We start from the raw sequence: 20,476 nt of genomic DNA on the forward strand, positions 1-20,476 counted from the left end.
ATCCTGTTGTTGATCTCAGGAACCCAGTCATCATTAACACATAAGCTAGAGCATGACTAACTTAAGTTCTCTTATTCTTGATCATATCATATTTTTCTCTTCAAATCGATGATCTTGATGCCAATACCAAAGGTATAACATTATATTCATGGCATCCACACTTGAATCCAACATATGGACTTCAAGAAATACCTATGGAATATTTCTTCATATAAACACAATGAAAATATTAGTCCATAGAGGATTGCCATTAATTACCAAAAACACACTTATGAGCAATGTACCCTTACAGCCGCCACCTTGCCCGCGCTCCCGTCTCCTTGCGCTCTCGGGCTGCGGGATGGGAGGAATGAGGCGGAAGTAGAGAGGACGGCGTACGGAAGGAAGGGGCGGTGGTGTGGGAGACGAGGCAGTGGCGGAGGGGCCATGCCGGTCACTGGTGCCGGTGGAGACAAGTTGGCGCCTCCTTCTCTGGCTCCTTGCCTCCTTGTTCTTGAGTGGAAAGTCGCCATCGAGAGTATCGGCACCAACGGTGGAGATCGACAACGAGGGAGGCGGATCTAGGACGAAGGCGCTTGGAGTCCATCCTCGGCGAGGGGCTGCAGCAAACCGGCATGACACATGGGACAGCCACGCTTCGACACCGTCCTTCAGAACCGTGTGGTCACTCCCCTTCGGTGAGCTTTACCTCGTCTTTTCCCTTTCTATATTCCCTGTTCGTTCCTTTCATGTGAAAAGGAGGCAGGCACTTACAGCAAACCAAAGCGTCTCACATCATTGACTGTTGGCCTGTAGTTTGGGCGATTTTTTTGCATCTCTGCTGTTGGATGGAGGTGAGCAAGAACAGCAGGTGTATATGTGTTCTTCTGATGTTTGTGCATATGTTGATGCTCCACGCATGATATAAACTGAATTGATGACTGTTTTATTTATTTCTAGGATGCTTGTCTGTGGTTCTTTTTATCTGATCTTTGTGCATATTTTTTGATCTAGGTCAAAACTGAGGGCGATGTATTTATTGACGTGTTCTGATGCAATGTTCAGATGCATTTCGATACAATGTTCGTGTTTGGTGGATCTGGCTGCAACACGAAGAACCAATCCTTGACAGGTTCTAGATTTTTGCCCTGCTCTCGTCTGAATTTTGTGGCTCCTTTTGTCTCTGTAAATTTTTGTCTATTGTTCTGTGCTATGCAGCTATATCTGAAGCTTGGGCGAGGGATCGTGGAGTTTATGCTAACACTGGTCTATTGAAATCCTCTTCACTCAAAATTATTTTTTCCTAATCACTTAAATGTTAAGCAATGCAATGTATACATAATACAGATAATATAGAGTACAAGAAAACAGTCAAATGCGTGTCGCCGTTGACTGTTTGTAGAACTCACGGGTCAGAAACATGTTAAGAGAGCATCAAGTGAACAAGTAGTGTCTTTTGTTACACTATTACTGAATACTGGCTAGTTTTTCATAAAGAGAATTAAAACAGTGCCTTTTTGAAACCTTAACCACAATTATGGTGCCTTTTTGAAATTTTCTCTTTGTACTTGTGCTTTGTTACACGAGTTCTAAATTATGTTCATATTTGTGTTCCTCAGATTTCATTTTTATTATTCTTTTCATGGATGCCAAAATTTATTTGACTTATGCTAGTTCCTTTTACATTCCCAATTTTTTTCCATTGTCCCTAACTTTTTGTTCCTCGATCCACGACACCGAAGTTCCATTTTAGTCAAATATTCTTTTTCGTCAATAGTTGTGATTTGATCTAGTTTATTAATTTTTTATGTTTCATTTTTTCTTATTACTTATTATTTTCCACGAGCATCTGATCTTTTTTTACTTGATATGATGTGTTCAAAGCTTCTCTATGAAATATTATGCGATCATTTTATTCCACTTATCTGAATTTGTTGTTAATCAAATTTTCAAGAATTATTCCACCAACAAATAAACATCTTGATTTTTTGTTCCATTCGTGGTCATAAATTGTTCCACGATACTTCAAGAATTATTCTGAGACTCTTAAAGAGCTGTTACAAAAACATTAACATGTTGTTTTTCTTTGTCTCCATCCATGGTCATAATATTTGTTTCGACCTATACTCATAAATTGACCCACGGTTTGCAATTATTTTGTTCCACGTTATCAAACAGTTTGTTCCCCAAGAAGGAAAAGTTTGTTCCTTGGTCCTCAAGCGCTAAATTTTGTGTTCGGCATTTACTCTTAACTCATTCCGCGATTGATAATGTTCCGTTCTTTTTTGTCCAATATTTTTTCCCCGTAAACTAAAATTTTGTTCCATGGTGGCGCTAATTTTGTGTTCCACTTGGACTCGTAATTCTTTTGTTTCTCTGACCATTAGTGGTAATATTGTTCCACGACACTTCAAGAATTGTTCTAGGACACTTTAAGAGTTACTCCAAAAACATCATATGGTGTTGCTCCTGAATTCATATATGGTCAGTTTTTTTTGTTTCCACGTGTACCTGTAATTTGTTCAATAATTCGTAAATATTTTGTTGTTCCACCTTAAAAAGTTCATTCCAGAAGAAGTAAGATTTTCTTCCATTATCATCAGATGGTAAATTTTGTGTTCCACGTTTACTTTTTAAAAAATGTGGTTTGTAATTTTTTGTTCCATTCTGTCCAATATTTTGTTCACCAAGAGCTAAAAATTTGGTCCATGGTCCACATACACTAATTTTGTGTTTCGCTTTCTCTAGTAATTTGTTCTACAAGTGCAATTCATTTGGTAAGCGAACGAAGCGGGTAATCAAAAAGAAAGAGGAAAGAAAATTACTTGTATGTCTCGCACTCATTGTTTGTTTCTTCTAAGCCCTTTTTGCATACCTTTCCCAACATATTTATACCATGATGCCCTCGTGCCATTAGTTGCTATTGATCTCATTCTTATCCCCATGTATACGCCATCCATATATACGCCATTTTTCCTATCTCACTTCTGCTTTGTCATAAAATGTTAGCCTGCCAAAAACAGCCATGTCTGATGTTTGTCCATGCCCGACACTAATACTGCCCCCTTGAGGTTAATTCCTGGCTGCATCCCTGCCTACGCCTGACATGCATTATGTTCAAACTAGACAAGAAATTGAACAACTACAGGAAGTTCATTCTCTACCAAAATTCACATTATATTCTCGCAAAAATGATCGTGCGAAATCATATTTTTCCGCACAAAGCTTTATAGCACATAAGTTTCCTAGTAGACTTTCACGGGCTAGTGATTACAAGTATCTCTGGTGATTCTTTAGCATGCATTCATTCTGCAGGACCTCAAAATAATCAACAAGCAGGATCTTACAGGCGAGGGATGCTGGTGCGCTGAGCGGGAGCGGTTTGAGAAGGGATTGGCTGGTGTGTAGCTGAGAGCGAGCTGAGAAGTGGCCGGCCAGCGGCCAGGCTGACCCTGATTGACCCCCCAGCTGGGGTGGGATTCAAATGAACGAGATCTAAAGGTTCTTCCCACAACTCTTCTAAAATTACAACAATTTTGAAAATATATTCTTAGTGACTTGGCTCACACAAGCTAGACCATGTTACCTTCACCGACATTACAAGGCCGTACATATCACTTGAAATTTTTGTACAACTCCCGCTCTTTTGCGGTTCAAACCACAAAGTGTCAGTTATGATGTCCTCAATATCATAATCAAAACGACCAGGTGAATTGTGGTCACCAACAACACCATCGGGATGAGAATTAACGTCATCTAGGTGACTATTGTGAGTGTATAAGTCTATTGTCAAATTCTTTCTGTAATCCACACTAATTGTGGCCGGTGGCAGCTTGCGAACACTCAACTTCCCAATGAAGACTGGAAAAGCACCCCCATGCACGGTACGATAAACCGCGGTTACTGTAAGTGAATCGAACAAATTGTCCCCAAGATGGTGTATCTCGCACTCCAACACAGCCAACACCGCTTTTGGGATAGCGACCATTCTCAGATTGACGCTACCATGGTGGCCGGTGTTGATGTGCCAATGGAGCCTTTCATAGTCTGCATAGAATGATGGAGCATAGACAGAATATCCGTCTATTAATACCTTATCGTTTTCACGTTCTTCATCCTTAATTAGTAAATGATACTCAATTAGCACAAGCCCAACCGCATAGATGCCTTGATGCGGTGTAAGCAGAGGTTGAAGCTTAGAAGCACCCTGTATATTTCATATAGTTCATATATATCATGTATGGTCTTCAATAAAGAGAAAATAAGAGCATGAGACAATAAGAAAAGGTACACTCACCGGCTTAAGCTTGCATGGTTTGTCCCTTGAGTATTCAAAGACAAAGTTGCGTAGTCCATGGTTTCGTACATCTCGGAAAGCAAACATACCATAGATCTCAACCGTGTCATCATGAGGAGGCAATAAATTCAAACTGAACACTTGGATAGCCCGTCGACAAGGTTCGTTCTCCTTTTTGTCCACCCAACGGTTTTCCCATATTGGCAATGGAGGCACTGCAGCCAATACGAAAACGAAACATTAAGTATCGAAAATTGTGATGTAAGAACTTTACAAAATGAAGTAAGCATATATGCTAATGTGGATTCATAGAATGAAAATTTCATAATTAAAATTTTAGTGTGCCCACTTACACAAGCTTTGTGCAGACACCAGATTTGGATTGAGCTGACACGGGCCTTCGACACGAAGAGAGCCTTTCCAGACTCTCCACAATGGATGTGATTTCTCGGCGGTGGGCATAGGAGGAAACTGCATCTGATTCTCCCACCTCTCCTCCCTATCGGAGGCGTAAAAAGGGTTCCCGTCCTCGTAGCGGAACATGTACCCGTATCCCGTTGAACCGCAATGGAGCTCCTCTTCTTCATCGTCGTATAATTCGTGTGGTCCGTCCGGTTCGTAGTATTCGTAATTGCCTTCCTCGTCTCGCTCTTGCTGTTCCTTGACGATGGAGTCCAGCTCCTTGTCCCATAGCCAAGTGCCGAGCACCTCATCCTCTAATTTCTTTCTCGTAGTAGCTATGTCCAGATCCAACTCCATGGCCACAGCCAATCAGTTAAGTCGACAAATTTACAAACGAAAAGGGGGGCGGAAGAAAAAGAAGGAGGGATTAAACGCCCTTACCGTTTCCTCCACCCTCCATAATCTTCCGGCGAGCATCAAGGTGCGGCGCGTATAATAACCCCCCTCGATGAACTGCCGCCGCCAGCTGCGGCGGATGCTACTCCCTCCCGGACTCGCCTTCCGTTACCGACTACATGTAATACCTGCTAGTAGGCCTCCAATTTATGAGTTCGGGCTACAATGGGCTTGTTGATGAATGTTTCGGATCAAAATCTAGGCCCCCAAAAGAAGGATATCCATGAAGGTTTGTTTCAAAGCCCAATTAGCACCTTTGATTTTGTTAGGCGTTTTTTGCATGACCTGGAAGAAACCAAGCCTGGGTACTTGGGATGCTATGCTCGTTGAAACATACGACATCAGTGTTTCGTTTTTATCCTTATCTTGTGCTATCATTATTTATGTTCTGCTTTCAAGCTCAACAACATAATTGTAATTTTTATTTAGAGTTCCATGATCTATTGTTTGCCCAGCTTGACTGGCATGCACAGAGAAATTGCAGGAGTTGATAAATCTGTATTATTCTTATCCTACAGAAGTTGCATGACCTTAAGAGAAACAATCATGTCACGCAAATGCAAGAGTTGAGAAAATAAATAGTTTTTGTGTGTTGTATAAATATTTGATCGAATTGTTGCGGATTATGGAGTTGTCTTGTGTAAGATTTGGATTACACGCATGTTTGACTAGTACTACTGTATTAATTGTATGATGGTTTTTTCCCTTTCATGCTGTTTTCTTCTGTGGTGTTCCCTGGCCGGCACGACGGAATTGGGGTTGGGATTTGGGAGGCGCGGACCTTGGTGGCCTGGAGCTTGTGTGCGCGCGTAATTTAGTTGGACGTGTCGCAAACCGGTGCAGCTTGTCTAACTTGCTTGTAGCAAGTCACCAAGGTACAGTTCTCTGACTTGTCGTTGGAGCCGTGGGATCAAAATTAAAGGGGCCAGATCATTTGGAACACTGTACAAGCAGGACTGCACGGACGCGCTACAGTAACATTCACTGTCTATGGTACTGTTCGTTACTACTGTAGCGCTTGTTTCGAGCCATCAGATCTGAATCTAACGGTAGAAAATGAGCACAAGTTGCATGTACTGTTCACCTCTAACTTGTCTATGGCAAGGTAGAGAATCTGGTGCGGTCGCAAACTCGCAGGAAACTAGCACTGATGGTGCCGGCCAGCGAAATACTTGCTTTTGGAGATGACTGTGCTACGTATTTTCTTACGTACTTGATTCACAACCTGATATCACCACACGATATCTTTGATGTGAGCAGTCAGCAGGGAAGAACTGCAGATGGAACTGAACATGTCCATCTCAACTTCTCCCCCTCATTGCCTCTCACACCATACTGCCATAACGATAGGCCATACCAGCATTTGGTACTCCTAGGTGCACAAATTTTTGGATGGATGGATGGATGGGTCATATACTTTATTTTACTGTCCATTTAATTAACAGTAATCTCTTCACCGATTTGATTGCGCTTGTTTCTTGAACTGAATCTTTAACTAATTACAGAAAAAATGAACTCGGGGTAGCACAGTATATCATATTTCCGCTTCCAACTACATTTGGTATTGCTGGTCGGTCAACTCTGTTTGTTAGTAGTATTGATCATGAGCGGTTTCAGTTTTATATAATCACTGAACTAAATAGCGTAATGACATCTCCTAACAGTTACACTTCGTCAGAAATAAGAAATTTCCACCGCTATCTGATCCAGGAGAACCGGTGCTCAGCATTCCGGAGCAGTCTCTACTCTCTAGACCGTGTGCTCGTGCTCTGCTCCATGGGATGCCTCGTCTGGCGGAACTGGAGTCGCGGCGTGCAAGGAGTGGGAGGTGGAGCTGACTCCCTCTCGCGCCCAAACTAGGCGGCGAACTCGTTCCCACCTTCTCCTGGGTCTCGTTTTGGTGGAGAACAGCTACTAAAATTAATCCAAATAAGCAGTCTCGTGAGTTACGCAACTGTTCCACATTCAGATTTTGTCACCAAACCTTTTACTTGGCTATGTTGAGGCTTTGCAGCTTGGCAGGAGGCGAATTCATGCCAGACATGTCTCCGCACTGGAGAGAATGGATCATCCCTCATCTTGGTAAGACTTCGAGTCTCCGTATTGTTCAGTCAGCTGATCTAACTTTGTTTTGATCCTTCAAGACTTCCAGTCAGCTAGTAAGACTTCGAGTCTGCAAATTGCGCTGATCCTTCAAGACTGGATGAGAATGAGATGTGTTTAAGCCGCTGCCGAGCTTAACATCAACTTTGTTTTGCTCCTGGGACTGCGAGAATGAACAGCGGCGAGCAGATTTTACAATGGAAAACATTGAAGTGCATCGGTACATTATCTCAGGAACTATCTCTGCGGGCATGTTAATTGCCAAAGAATTACTCATTGGAAACTCCATGCAGTCATCATGTAAAAATATTCCCTCATTTTGCTTCTGAATCTTAGTAACATGATGATTCAGTAAAAGCAAAATATGTTGCAGCTGTAGCAAGTTAACCAGTAAAAACTTGGACTAATTCCTCACTAAAAACCTGAAATAGGACAAAATACGAAAGTTCATTAGGAGCTTTGAACAAGTTCAATCATTTGGCCGTCCTCAATCTGGAGGATCAGGCACATGGAGTTTTTAGCTGGTTCTAGAGTGCTCCAGATTTCTCTAGCTCTCGTTTTCAAGAAAAGCCAGAGGAAAGATAACATACTTGAGCCTGACGGGGGCTGAAGTTACAGGCCCATATAATTGCAGGCGCATTTGAAGAAAACGAACTGATCTTTCTGAAAAACTACAGAAAACCTGTTGCAGATATAAATTCCATTGGCAAAACCAATGCTCATTACAAAGGATTTGCCACTATTTTTGCAGACTGCATATCTGAAGGCAATCACTACTGAACATTGGTGTTTCGTGAATACCTAGATTCAGTATAATTCCATTATCTACACACAGACACACAACACCAGGTTTGGATTTTTTTTCTTCTACTGACAACATCAATTACCTGCAGAGTGCAGAGGCAGGCTGAATCGTAGTGAAACTTAGGTGGATAGCATCCCCGGTGTATCTGCTCTAGCTACTCCGGACGCAGCGGCGGAGGACGACGAGGCCGTCGCGTCATGCCGCTCGAGAATGAGGCTCTTGTGTCTTGTCTACGAGGAGGAGGGGCAGCTCCGTAGACGGTAGGGCCTGGACAATGTGCACAAGTATGTTGTCCTTGCAGGGTTGCGCTGGTTCAATGTCGCTGGTGGCGGCGGCGCAGTAGGCGAGGAGCCAGCGGAATCACGATGGGCGGCTGCGATGCCGTAGCCCTCCCCGGCTCCCCGTGCTTGCGCCACTCAACCGGAGCTTGCCAATCTCTCCGGCCTTCCGCGGCGGCGCTCGCGCCGTCCCGCGTCAAACCCTTGCTTCCGTCGCCTGGCGAAGGAGAAATCGTTCCCGTCCCTGCGAAAAATCATCACCCCGCACCTGTATAAGAGCATGTCTAACAGGCCCCGTATTTTTTCGCCCCGTAAAACGCGAGTAGAGGGCCCTGTATCCGGTTTTCACCGGCCGAAAACTCGGACGAGCTAGCAGACCCCGTTTCCCACCCCGTAAAACAGAATATTCTGTTTTACGGGGTGGAAACGGATCTGCTGCTCGTCGAGTTTTCGACCCTCAAAGCAGGGTTTTTTGACAAATTGCATATTAGAACCAACACACCATTCACATAAAATAAATGTTTTACATCACACAATAATCGTCTTAATTATTACAATAATGTTTGTCGGAAATGTCAACAAATGTTCTAATGGAAGAATTAAACAAATAACAAATGTTTCACACATACAACAAATAGAAAATGAATGTTCCACACATACAACAATGGGAAATGAATGTAAAAACTCATTGGCCATGCAAGCGCCAATGGTGATCAATCAGATCTTGGGTGAGCTGGTGATGAGTCTCGGCATTTTCAATGCCTCGATGAGCTGCAAGAAAAGCTTCAAGCCGATCGGGGTTCCTCTCGGGCTGCACTCGGGTGCCAACATTGTCATAGAAACATGGCAAGTTTAAACCTCTTTCATCTTCAATGATCATGTTGTGAAGAATCACACAACATGTCATGACATCAACAAGAGTTTCCTTGTCCCAAAACCTAGCAGGACCACGACAATTGCAAACCTTGCTTGAAGGACACCAAAAGCTCTCTCAATATCCTTGCGGCATGCCTCTTGATTTCCGGTGAAGCAAGCTTCCTTTCTTGTCAAAGGCCTGTCCTTTTTCTCTTTTATGGACTTGACAAGGGTTGCATAGTTAGGGTAAATACCATCTGTGAGATAGTACCCCATGGTGTACTCATTGTTCATAACTTTGTAGTTACAAGGTGGAGCATCACCCTTAACTAGTCTTGCAAACAAAGGGGATCTATTCAAGATGTTGATGTCGTTGAGTGTCCCCGGCAATTCAAAAAAAGCATGCCAAATCCATAAGTCTTGAGAGGCCACAGCTTCAAGAACAATGGTAGCATCACGGCTTTTGCCACAATACATGCCATGCCATGCTTTTGGACAATTTTTCCATGTCCAATGCATGCAATCCAAACTACCAAGCATCCCCGGCCACCCCTCTTTTCATTGATCTCCATGAGCCTTTTTGTATCATCCTCATTTGGAGCCCGGAGATACATCTCTCCATACAACTTGATCACCATCTTGGCAAACATACGCACGCAATCCGTGGTTGTTTGCACACCAATGCGAAGGTACTCATCGGTATAATCTGTTCGGTATACCGTAGGCAATAACCCTCATGGCGGCAGAAATTTTTTGGTATGGGCTAAATCCCATGACTTGGGCAGCATTTCTTTTTTGCTTGAAATAATCGCAATTTGCCTCGCAATCTTTGACGATTTTCTCGAACAAAGTCCTACGCATTCGGTACCGTCTACGGAAGAGGCGGGGAGGATAGGTCGGTACCTCGGCGAAATAATCTTGCATCAGCTGCTCGTGGCCGAGCGCGCGGTTCCGCGGAATGCACATACGCCCCATCACGGATCCTTTCCGCTGATCCAGCAGCTTCATGCGGTCCTCCGTTTGCTTCAATCCGAACAGGAGCAGCATCATCTCCATCTCATCGTCGTTGAGCAGCTCCTCGATATCCGAATCGCCGGAATCCGACGACGACCAATCGGTGGTCGTCGCGTCCAAATCCGCCATGTGCACATCCTCCGAAGCCATCTACCACGGTGTACCATACATCAGCCCCAAATCCGACCAATTTACCGGCGGCAACGAAGAAGAACGCGGCGGAATACTCACCGGCGGAGAAGACCACGGCGGGAGGGCGGGCGGCGCGCGCGGAGGGACGCGGAACCCGGCGGGGCGCGGCGGAGGTGCGGCGGGCGTCGAAGAACCTCGACGAGGCTGGGCGGACGGCGGAGGGGCACGGATCGACGGATTGCGGCGGCGGCGCGCGGGTGGCGGCGGCGCGCGCGGGGAAAACGGGTGGGGGGAACTGAAATGTCCGCGCACGCTTTTGGAATTGGGATGCTGGCTTCGCCCACTATCCCCGCTCCCACCCCGCACAAGTAGGGGGCCCCGTACTCGAAAACAGCAAAAAACGATTCGGGGGGCGTTTTTACGGGGCGTGCTAGACGGCCGGGTAGAGCCGAAACCCTCAAACCGGCGGTTATTATACGGGTTTGCCCCTTTTACGGGGTCTGTTAGACCTGCTCTAAGGACTTTGAAGGGGATCGGATCCGTTTTGCCGTGCACATAATGGCTACAGTATGTTGGGCGATGCGAATGGATAAGTAACTTAGATTAGTAACATATGTCATGTTACTAATCTAAGTTACTATCCTCATAGAATCATAGTGGGTAGTAACTAATATGTGGTGTCATGCATTGTGTCATTTACTATGGTGTAGACTTAACTTATCTTGGGGTGTGGATGTTACGGTAACATAGCTAATTACCACCTTACCCTCTGTCTTCATTCATTGCCATGTCATGTCACCAAAATGTCTTGGATTATATGATGTTATTAGCTAAGTTACTCCCCATTATGAGCAGTCTAAGTCCGAGACGGGAGCAATGAACAGGAGATAAGGTGTTCAGTCAATTGATGAACAAGTCTCCCTTTAGTCTGAGCGTGCATGCACGTACTGCTAAGCAACATATCCTACAAAATAGGATCCGGAGTTACACGAGAACATTACACAATGTGCAAATAAGTCTGCAATATATTCAACTCGCAATCTGCATGGAGTTTGTTTTGTTTAGTTAATAACATGGGATATTCACTATTGTTAAGGGATCAGAAGTCAGGCGCGCAAAGCAGGAGGAGATATTGCGATGGTATTATTTGAGTAGTTTATTGGATGTGTGACACCGGCAGCCACTCGAGTCTTTCACCTTAATAGTAAAGATAAATAAAATGACTTGGGTGTGATGCAAATCTTCAGAACCGAATGGTCCTCATCTAAAAAAAAAAGTTCGGTTCTTTTTTTTTTGAGGTGGAAACACCGTTTTTTTTTGGAACAAGAAAGTGGATTATATATTAGCATCACTCGTCCTATAGACCGAAAATTTGAAGATAAGCTTGTACTTTTGCTAGAAACATCCTAGCAAAGAAACTGGAAAAGGCAATCAAGACCCTGGGTATCTCTGCCACCAGCCGTCGGCGTCCTTAAGGCGTCGCCGCCGAGGAGCAGGACCAGAGCACTCGAGCACCCCTTTCCGGCGAGAAACCATCGTCGCTGGCTACCTTGAGGCTTCCGCGGACAAACCACTTAGCATCTAGGCGTCGAGCTCCAGCAGACAGGATGAAGAGTAGCCTCCGATTTGGAGGTTGCAGATTGGCCTCCATGGCCAAGGATAGCCGTGGCAAGATTGCCACCGTCTTGGATGCACTTGTCGGGGAAGATCCACCGTCGGGGAAGAAGCCATCTGAAGAAGGGGAGAGCTGCAATACTCTGTTTCCCCTCACCACCGCGAAACATAGGGGTGGAGCTTTCCATCTCCAAATCACTCCCACCAAAGTCTTTAGCTTTATTCAAGGAAGCGGCCCTCGCTGTCGTCGCCTGCAGCTCCGGCCACTGGAGGCAAAGAACGAAGAGGGCAAACCCTAAACACCTGATCTGGCCGGACAGATCGAGCAAACCGCTCCAAACTAGCGGCATAGAGCCATACTCCACTTGGGGAAACAAACTAATCCCACCACTATACAGAGGAGACGGCCGGCAGCGCCGCCTTGAGGAAAGGGGGAGAAGAGCCGGGAGGGGGGAGAGGACTCTCAACGGGGGTGGGGAGAGAGAGAAAGGTGGGTGGAGACGACTTAGTTTTAATATAACCCTGGAACCATAGTTCCATTAACCGTTGAGCACAGCAAGATCGCTGGCCACTAAACCATATACAAAATCAGGTGCACCATCCGGCCACACGGCTGGGGCATCACCTAAAGTTGCACCGTGTGTTGCTAGAGCGTCCGCAACTTTATTACAACCCTTGGGCGATGCTTAATGAAAAAACTAGAGAAATTCATACTAGCATAGAACTTTATCTCTCGGAAGAGATGACCATTGACAGATCAGATCATGGGAATTCGTCATAATGGCTTCAACCAACTTTTGTGAATCAGTCTACACTTGTATTCTACTTATACCCCAAGAACCAGACCACACACTCTCGAAATGGTCGTTAAGGCCGGCTCATTTCCCCCCCTCTCCCTCTCTCAGCTAGCTACAGTACCTGACCCCTTCTTCGTTCTCGCCGGGCCGCTCCTCCTCCCTCTCCGCCGGGCTAGCCGGCTGGAGTTGGAGAGGAGATGGCGCCGGAGTGTATAGCAGTAGTAGTAGGTTTAGGTCTTGGTCCCTAGTGGCGTATGGCACGCAAGCCGGGAGTGAGGTGGCGGATCCCATCGGCTGGATCTGGCGCCGCGTTGTCTTCCTCCTCGACCTCATGGAGCTCCGGCGGTCGGAGACAGGGGTGTGGCGGCGGAGGGAGATGCAGATCTTCATAAATAAAGCCGTCTCTCGCGGATCTGGTAGCTACCGATGCATCGGTGACCTCCTTCTCTCTGCTCATCATGGCGGTGAGGGAAAAGAGGTTTGGTCACCTGAGCGTCATCGGCTACCGCGTCTGCAGCAGGGAAGATTGGCTTCTTCTCGGAGGCTTCACACGGCGCCACTGTCGCTGTATCTTCTGGCTGGAAGGCAGCCCCTCCATCGGAGGTTTACCACGGCGTCATTGTCGCCGTTCTCCATGGCCGAAAGGCGGCCCCTCCATCCTCGTGTGGCGGCGACTGCCCGTCCTCAAGGCTCCAGCAACCTCCGTCAAGCGCTCATGCCGATTCGGAGGATCTACTACTTCGTCGGAGTTAACTCCCACCTCTGCGCCCCAAGTGGTTTCGTCCCCGGCGGCGTAGAGGTTGACTCCGGCGAGCTCTGTCGCGGTGAAGAAGGAGTTGGACCTGATCGCGTTTTTGCGCTTTATTTTAGGGTCCTCAGTGTTATTTTCAAGGGCCAGGTTGTAATTTCCTTGTTTTCCCTTGGGCCTGTTTGTAAATTGTACTCCACCGCATATGAAATGAAGCCCTAGGTCTTCAAAAAAAAAAAAGAACCAGACCACTGCATACAAGCAAGGCAAGTTGCAGCTTCAGAATGGAGGGCATCATACACAAACTGCATCGATCCGGCACCTGCACCCAAGGCTTCACCGTCAGAGTTGTGTAGAAGAATAAAACCCCACCCTATGATCGAGTTCCAGGGCTGAAACTGCCATCAGTGTTGAGCTTAAGCTCATCCCCTGACGGAGTCTCCCACTTTGGGTCGGGCTTTGTGGGGTTTTTACACTGTTTTGTGCAGAGCTTGTAAGAAATTTGGAAGGTCCAGAAGTTGCCATGATAATCGCAGAGGGTTTCTCTAAAATATAGTCTCGGCGATGGGTGGGGGGCCTGGGGGCAAAGACTTTGTGATCTGGCCGTTCGTGCATGATCCAAGGGCCAGCAGTGGAAATTTGCAGATTTGTGAAAAGCATGATCCACGAAGGATTCATTTGTTTGGTTGATGGAATCCGTCCTAAGAATCTTTTGGTGGAGTTGGCAACAAACCAGTAATCGTATGCACGAATCCAAGAAAGGTGCATTGATCAAATACAAAAGGAATTCTAATTCTCGTCCACAGTCTTCAACCAACATTCGATCGTAAAGGTGATCGAAAGGCACCTATGGACTACAGTCTACAGGTAGTCATACCCATCCGGGGAGTAATATACCACACTAGACCAGAAATGCGCGCGTTGCTGCGCCCGCCCACATATATAAAATGATAGAATTCATAGAAAAATATAATATACAATTGAGAAAATCACAAGACAAGAAAATGTGGACAAATAAAGGCTATGAGCGAGAACAAATAAAGTCATTCCATGAAGAATAACATTCCAGGAAAGTGAAAAACCTCGGTAAGAATGGGCTCCAGCTATTTCTTGTCTTTGTATGAATTACAAACACCAGCGATACATAATGAAGCCTTCTCTCTACAGATTTATTTGTAGTGAGAACTGGAAATTTGCAATGAGAGCGATTTTGTTTTCTTCAGTTCGGTAGGTTCTCCTCAAAACTTTCAAGTATAGTCTTCAGTTCTGTAATACCAGATTTGAGATCTTTCACTGAAATACCATCTTTCGGGACTTATTCCTCACCATTAACATCTTGTATTTCCTGTGAAATTTAAAAAAGAAAAGAAATCATAAATATCTAAAAAGGTTTATTCTTGCTTGTAAAAGAAGGGTGGTTGAATTCTTTTCATTTGAACGCAACACAGCAAAGCTCACGCTTTAGACTCCAAAGACGGTAACTGTGATTCAGTTTAGCTAGTCAAGTATCTGGATGTAGTGGGAACTACGAAGAGTGATGATCATGATGTTATATGCTGAACTTAAAAAAAGAAAGATGAACTTGAAACAGTATCAGGTTTCCACCATACGTCACCATGGTGCCTCTGTGCTTACTAATGATTATCACAACTATAAATTGAAGACATTTCTAATTGAAATTTTATCAAGTTTAATATTCTCACCTAAATAAATTTAGTATCAACGACGCAACATTTTGCAGTTCAATTCTAATGTAGCTTCCCGCACCAAGCTGTTTAAGTTTCCTTTTTTACTTCTTCTGGCCCAAGCCTACAACAACTCTGTTACGGACTAAAAGTACATAGATATAGTAATAAAATGATCATGGTCATGCAACAAACTAAACAACAATAGTTTATCGATTTCAAATTGCATTTAAATCTTTCCCTTGTGATGTTGATGGTATGAACTCCCTGCATGTTGGTGTACTTAAACAATGCTGAATATAACTGTAAGCTTACTGCTCGATCGAGATATTCCATGCTAATCCTGCAATCCATATATGTTGGCTAGGCTAATTTTCCTAAGGCATTATACAGATGAATTGGACATTTGACTTGAATCTTCATATCAATATAATGAGCCTACGATCTGCAACAAAAAAAGGAAACAAGAACAAAAACAAACCATAAATATCTAATTTAACAGGATCACAAGGATAGTGACAAGGGCATACAATTGTAACAGGCAATTGGGAATCTTTTTGTTTTCCAGGAAAACTGGGGATGGACCTCCAGGAAATGTAGCTATCTAGTAGGTTCAGGATCACATTAAATGCATTTTCCAATTAATACTATAAAAGTAAGTAATTACTATGTCCGAGGAGGAGAGCATGTGACCGGCAATAGTTCATAATATCCTCGTATAAGATCAGTTATCTATATTTGGAATATGAATGAACATGTGTAAATATCAGAGTATTTTCAGGTTACGGTAGTTCTATTCCAGTCTGTACGTGTTGGAGCAGCGACAAACTTCAGAAAATAGTGTGCACACTCCATAAGGTGTTCCCTGGAATTCATAAATGTTTTTTTTGTATGCATCATACCTTCCAAGTATTGAACAGGTATACAAACCAGTCTAGAGGGGGCGGAAATGAGTTCAACTATTGACTGTTAACCTACTTCTATAAACCAAAACTTCCTTGCATCTGTATAACCGTAATTGCCTAATTGGTAAAAGAGACTTACTTGTCATTAAACAATTTGCCCGATGGAGGTGGAATATCCATGGATCATGCCACTATATGACTTTATCCGGTCAAACAACTATGTCTTGTCACTATGATGTTATCCGGTCAAACAACTATGTCTTGTCCATTACCCTGGCTTTGCACAACGCAACAATAATGGAGTTTTATGTCAATACACTAAGCATAACATTTGTCTTGTGACTACATGCCTTATGTACTTCAGTTCCTCATAGAAGCCATAGATGACTGTGTAATATGCCCCCACATTCAGGAAGCAAGCTCCTCCTTTCGCCACCACTTGGAGTTCGTCGAGCAACCGCTTGTTCCTGCTAGACTACCATAAGCACTGCAGAACAACGCAATATGACAAGGCATCACACACAGAGCTTAGATATTTTTATGAAGGATAAATATTAGAGAGAAAATGAAGCAAATCTTTCGGCCATGACATGCAGGTAAATTTAAGAAGCATGAGCTTATACAAACAGGAAAATCAAAGAAAACATGACTTGACATTCTTGAGGCCAGATGTTTTATGAGGTTTAATCTTGTTTGCCGCAAGGTCGCCAGGAATCACATGGTACATATTAGATTAATTTGTGCCACAAAATAACTTGAAAGCAAAAATAGTATACATAATTTATAACTTTCATGTAGTACTACTATTACTCGTACCTGGAAATGGACCACATTATTTAGACAATGATAATCTACAATGATGAGCAAAATTAATTTTTGTATGCTGACACATATTCAACATAAATTTAAGATGCTTAAAGTCTATAGTATATAGCAAATACTTTATTTTCAGTCACTTAATCTGTAGAAGAGAGATAGGAAAATTGGAAGAGAACAAATGATAAATAATAAAAAGGACATTACCCTGGATTGCTGGAAATACTACTTAGAGGTCAAAATGTAATATTACAAAGTTTGCAGCTGAGGGAAACCAGAATCATGTACTTACCCTGGATTGCTGGAAGTTGGTGCACCGTTGCTACCATAGCATCCCTCTAAAATTCAATGGAGTGTACATATGGAAGTTATTTGATTTATAAAATGGAAAGAATTGTTAATTTAAGTTCAGAATTATGAGTTAAACATTGAGATTCGGAACAATAATATAAAATAACTGATTGCCTTTAGAGTTGTAACTTACTTAGCCTTTCTGTATCAAACGCACATAAGTGGAAACAGAAATACAGTGAGTACCTATTAGTTCATCCATATGCACACCAAGAGAAGTCATTAGGGATATAGGAAACCTACAACATAATATTCTCGTTTATTTTTCTATGATTCCTGAAGCGACACACATGCATGGTCCCTTTTGTGGGAGATGAGGCGTGGCGACACCTTGATACTGATAAACAGTGCCATGACAATGGGAGTTAATTTCCATCCTAGGTACTCCGATAAAAGGTGATCCAAATACATGATAAATGTAAACCTTGGTGCAAATATTATTATAAAAAAGGTAAACCTCTGACCCAAATGGGTGGCTACGATTTTAAACAACATAAGCTCGTGTGGACACCAAAAAATTATCCCTAAGATCTTTACTCTGCCTTAGCTTTTCTAGTTGGTTCCTTTAACACATATTAACTGAAATTAACATAATCAAGCAGAAGTGCACATCTATGGGGATGATTGCACGATGTGCCTAAAACTAAATAGATCACACAGACATCATTTCTGTACAAACCAGCTACCTAATTAACATGACCCTGTTGAGAAATTGTGAAAATGCTTTGCATACCTTAACACTATCCACATCATTTTGACAGAGGGAGAAACAGAGATTGAGTCTACGAAACCTGGTGGCTAGCTGCCAGAGAGGAGGGCTTGACATCAACGACCACAAGTGGAGACAGACACCAGCCAGCAAGACCTACATGTCAGCGCCGAAACCAATATTTAAATCCCTTGCCGCTTCCCATGGTGGCCCAATAGAAAGACCACACTCCCCTACCAGACTTGGTGCTGGATCCCCTCTCAGATGCCACACCGGACGAAAGGTGGGGAGGGCAGCGGCGGTGCTGTTCCGCCTTGAACAACTGGCGCCAATCGATAAGGACATGAACGAATAGGGGTATTCTCTCTCCAGAGACGACGTAAGCAACAGCGACACGACACACCTGGTTTCGCCCCTAGGCCGAGATCGGGAGGAGTGGGGTGCAAGGAGGTCGCCATCGGAAGGAAGGAAGATGGGGTCGTGTTACCGGGAGAGGAATAGGAGGCTTGTCGTTTCACCTGACCCTCAGCGGGCCACCGAGCAAAGACACAAGGCCCATATATGCATTCCGCGGCCCGATGAACCAGCAACGTCCCAAGTTAATCTCTGGAGAAGCAGCCCAGTAACGGGACTGAACTATTTAACGCTATGAACCAAGCAAAACGGGATCGGGACTACCTACACCATCGGATGAGTGGATCGGACGGTCCGGGACGCGAAACCGCTGTGGAGGCTCCTAGCTAGACCCATTTTACTGTTAACTAATTAGTATATAGTTAATCTTAGATCTATTTTCTGTAATTGTTTCAGGAGAAACTCTCTAGAAGAAAACCAGAAGAAATTATTGAACAACAAAGTTTTTTTCTTTTTGAGAGGAATTAGCTGTGCACTTTATTACTTGCCCGGACATATTCGAAGCCAAAAGATTCATAATACAACTAGGTGATACAATAAACCAAGTCTTATTTAATTCAGAGCCTTCCTTTCGCTAAAACATGAGCGACCCCGTTAGCCGAACATCTCGCCCATCAAACCTCATAGTCCTTTTTTTTTTAGCTTTAGGGCATCTTCAGCGGCGCGACGCAAATGGACGCTGAGCGTCCGTTTTCGCCGCCGTGACCGGAAATGCGTCTGGGGCCTGTTCCAGCGGGGCGACTGATACGTCTCCGACGTATCGATAATTTCTTATGTTCCATGCCACATTATTGATGTTATCTACATGTTTTATGCACACTTTATGTCATATTCGTGCATTTTCTGGAACTAACCTATTAATAAGATGCCGAAGTGCCGCTTGCTCGTTTTACTGCTGTTTTTGGTTTCGAAATCCTAGTAACGAAATATTCTCGGAATTGGACGAAATCAAAGCCCAGGGGCCTATTTTTCCACGAAGCTTCCAGAAGTCCGAAGACGAAACGAAGAGGGGCCACGGGGTGCCCAAACCCTAGGGCGGCGCGGCCCCACCCCTGGCCGCGCCGGCCTATGGTCTGGGCCCCCCGTGCGCCTCTTGACTTGCCCTTCCGCCTACTTAAAGCCTCCGTGACGAAACCCCCGATGCGAGAGCCACGATACGGAAAACCTTCCGGAGACGCCGCCAACGCCGATCCCATCTCGGGGGATCCAGGAGATCGCCTCCGGCACCTCGCCGGAGAGGGGAATCATCTCCCGGAGGACTCTACACCGCCATGGTCGCCTCCGGTGTGATGTGTGAGTAGTCTACCCCTGGACTATGGGTCCATAGCAGTAGCTAGATGGTTGTCTTCTCCCCATTGTGCTATCATTGTCGGATCTTGTGAGCTGCCTAACATGATCAAGATCATCTATCCGTAATTCTATATGTTGCGTTTGTTGGGATCCGATGAATAGAGAATACTTGTTATGTTGATTATCAAAGTTATATCTACGTGTTGTTTATGATCTTGCATGCTTTCCGTTACTAGTAGATGCTCCGGCCAAGTAGATGCTTGTAACTCCAAGAGGGAGTATTTATGCTCGATAGTGGGTTCATGCCCGCATTGACACCGGGACAGTGACGAGAAAGTTCTAAGGTTGTGTTGTGCTCGTTGCCACTAGGGATAAAACATTGATGCTATGTCTAAGGATGTAGTTGTTGATTACATTACGCACCATACTTAATGCAATTGTCTCGTTGCTTTGCAACTTAATACCGGAGGGGGTTCGGATGATAACTCTGAAGGTGGACTTTTTAGGCATAGATGCGGTTGGATGGCGGTCTATGTACTTTGTCGTAATGCCCAATTAAATCTCACTATACTCATCATGATATGTATGTGCATGGTCATGCCCTCTTTATTTGTCAATTGCCCAACTGTAATTTATTCACCCAACATGCTATTTGTCTTATGGGAGAGACACCTCTAGTGAACTGTGGACCCCGGTCCAATTCTCTTTACTGAAATACAATCTATCGCAATACTTGTTTCTATCGTTTTCTGCAAACAATCATCTTCCACACAATACGGTTAATCCTTTGTTACAACAAGCAGGTGAGATTGACAACCTCACTGTT

General features: G+C 44.3%; 1 protein-coding gene across 1 annotated transcript; it reads right to left on the reverse strand.

Annotated features, from left to right (window-relative positions):
- Window positions 1-3,249: 3,249 nt before the first annotated feature.
- LOC124671937 lies at window positions 3,250-5,212 on the reverse strand. The gene is made up of 5 exons (XM_047208253.1): window positions 5,120-5,212; window positions 4,630-5,013; window positions 4,277-4,491; window positions 3,566-4,186; window positions 3,250-3,447 (listed from the first exon to the last, which is right to left on the reverse strand). Exons 1-5 carry the CDS (start codon window positions 5,136-5,138, stop codon window positions 3,250-3,252), a joined length of 1,437 nt encoding a protein of 478 aa, XP_047064209.1. The 5' UTR covers window positions 5,139-5,212.
- Window positions 5,213-20,476: the final 15,264 nt, after the last annotated feature.

Source organism: Lolium rigidum, chromosome 7 (assembly GCF_022539505.1).
Source record: "Lolium rigidum isolate FL_2022 chromosome 7, APGP_CSIRO_Lrig_0.1, whole genome shotgun sequence".
Classification (NCBI taxonomy): domain Eukaryota; kingdom Viridiplantae; phylum Streptophyta; class Magnoliopsida; order Poales; family Poaceae; genus Lolium; species Lolium rigidum.

Excerpts from the sequence above, each read along its gene's own strand:
- LOC124671937 (XM_047208253.1), bottom strand. Across the intron at positions 4,492-4,629 it reads GGTGTCTGCACAAAGCTTGT|TGCCTCCATTGCCAATATGG; the intron begins GTAAGTGGGCAC and ends TATTGGCTGCAG. Across the intron at positions 4,187-4,276 it reads AACCATGCAAGCTTAAGCCG|GGTGCTTCTAAGCTTCAACC; the intron begins GTGAGTGTACCT and ends TGAAATATACAG.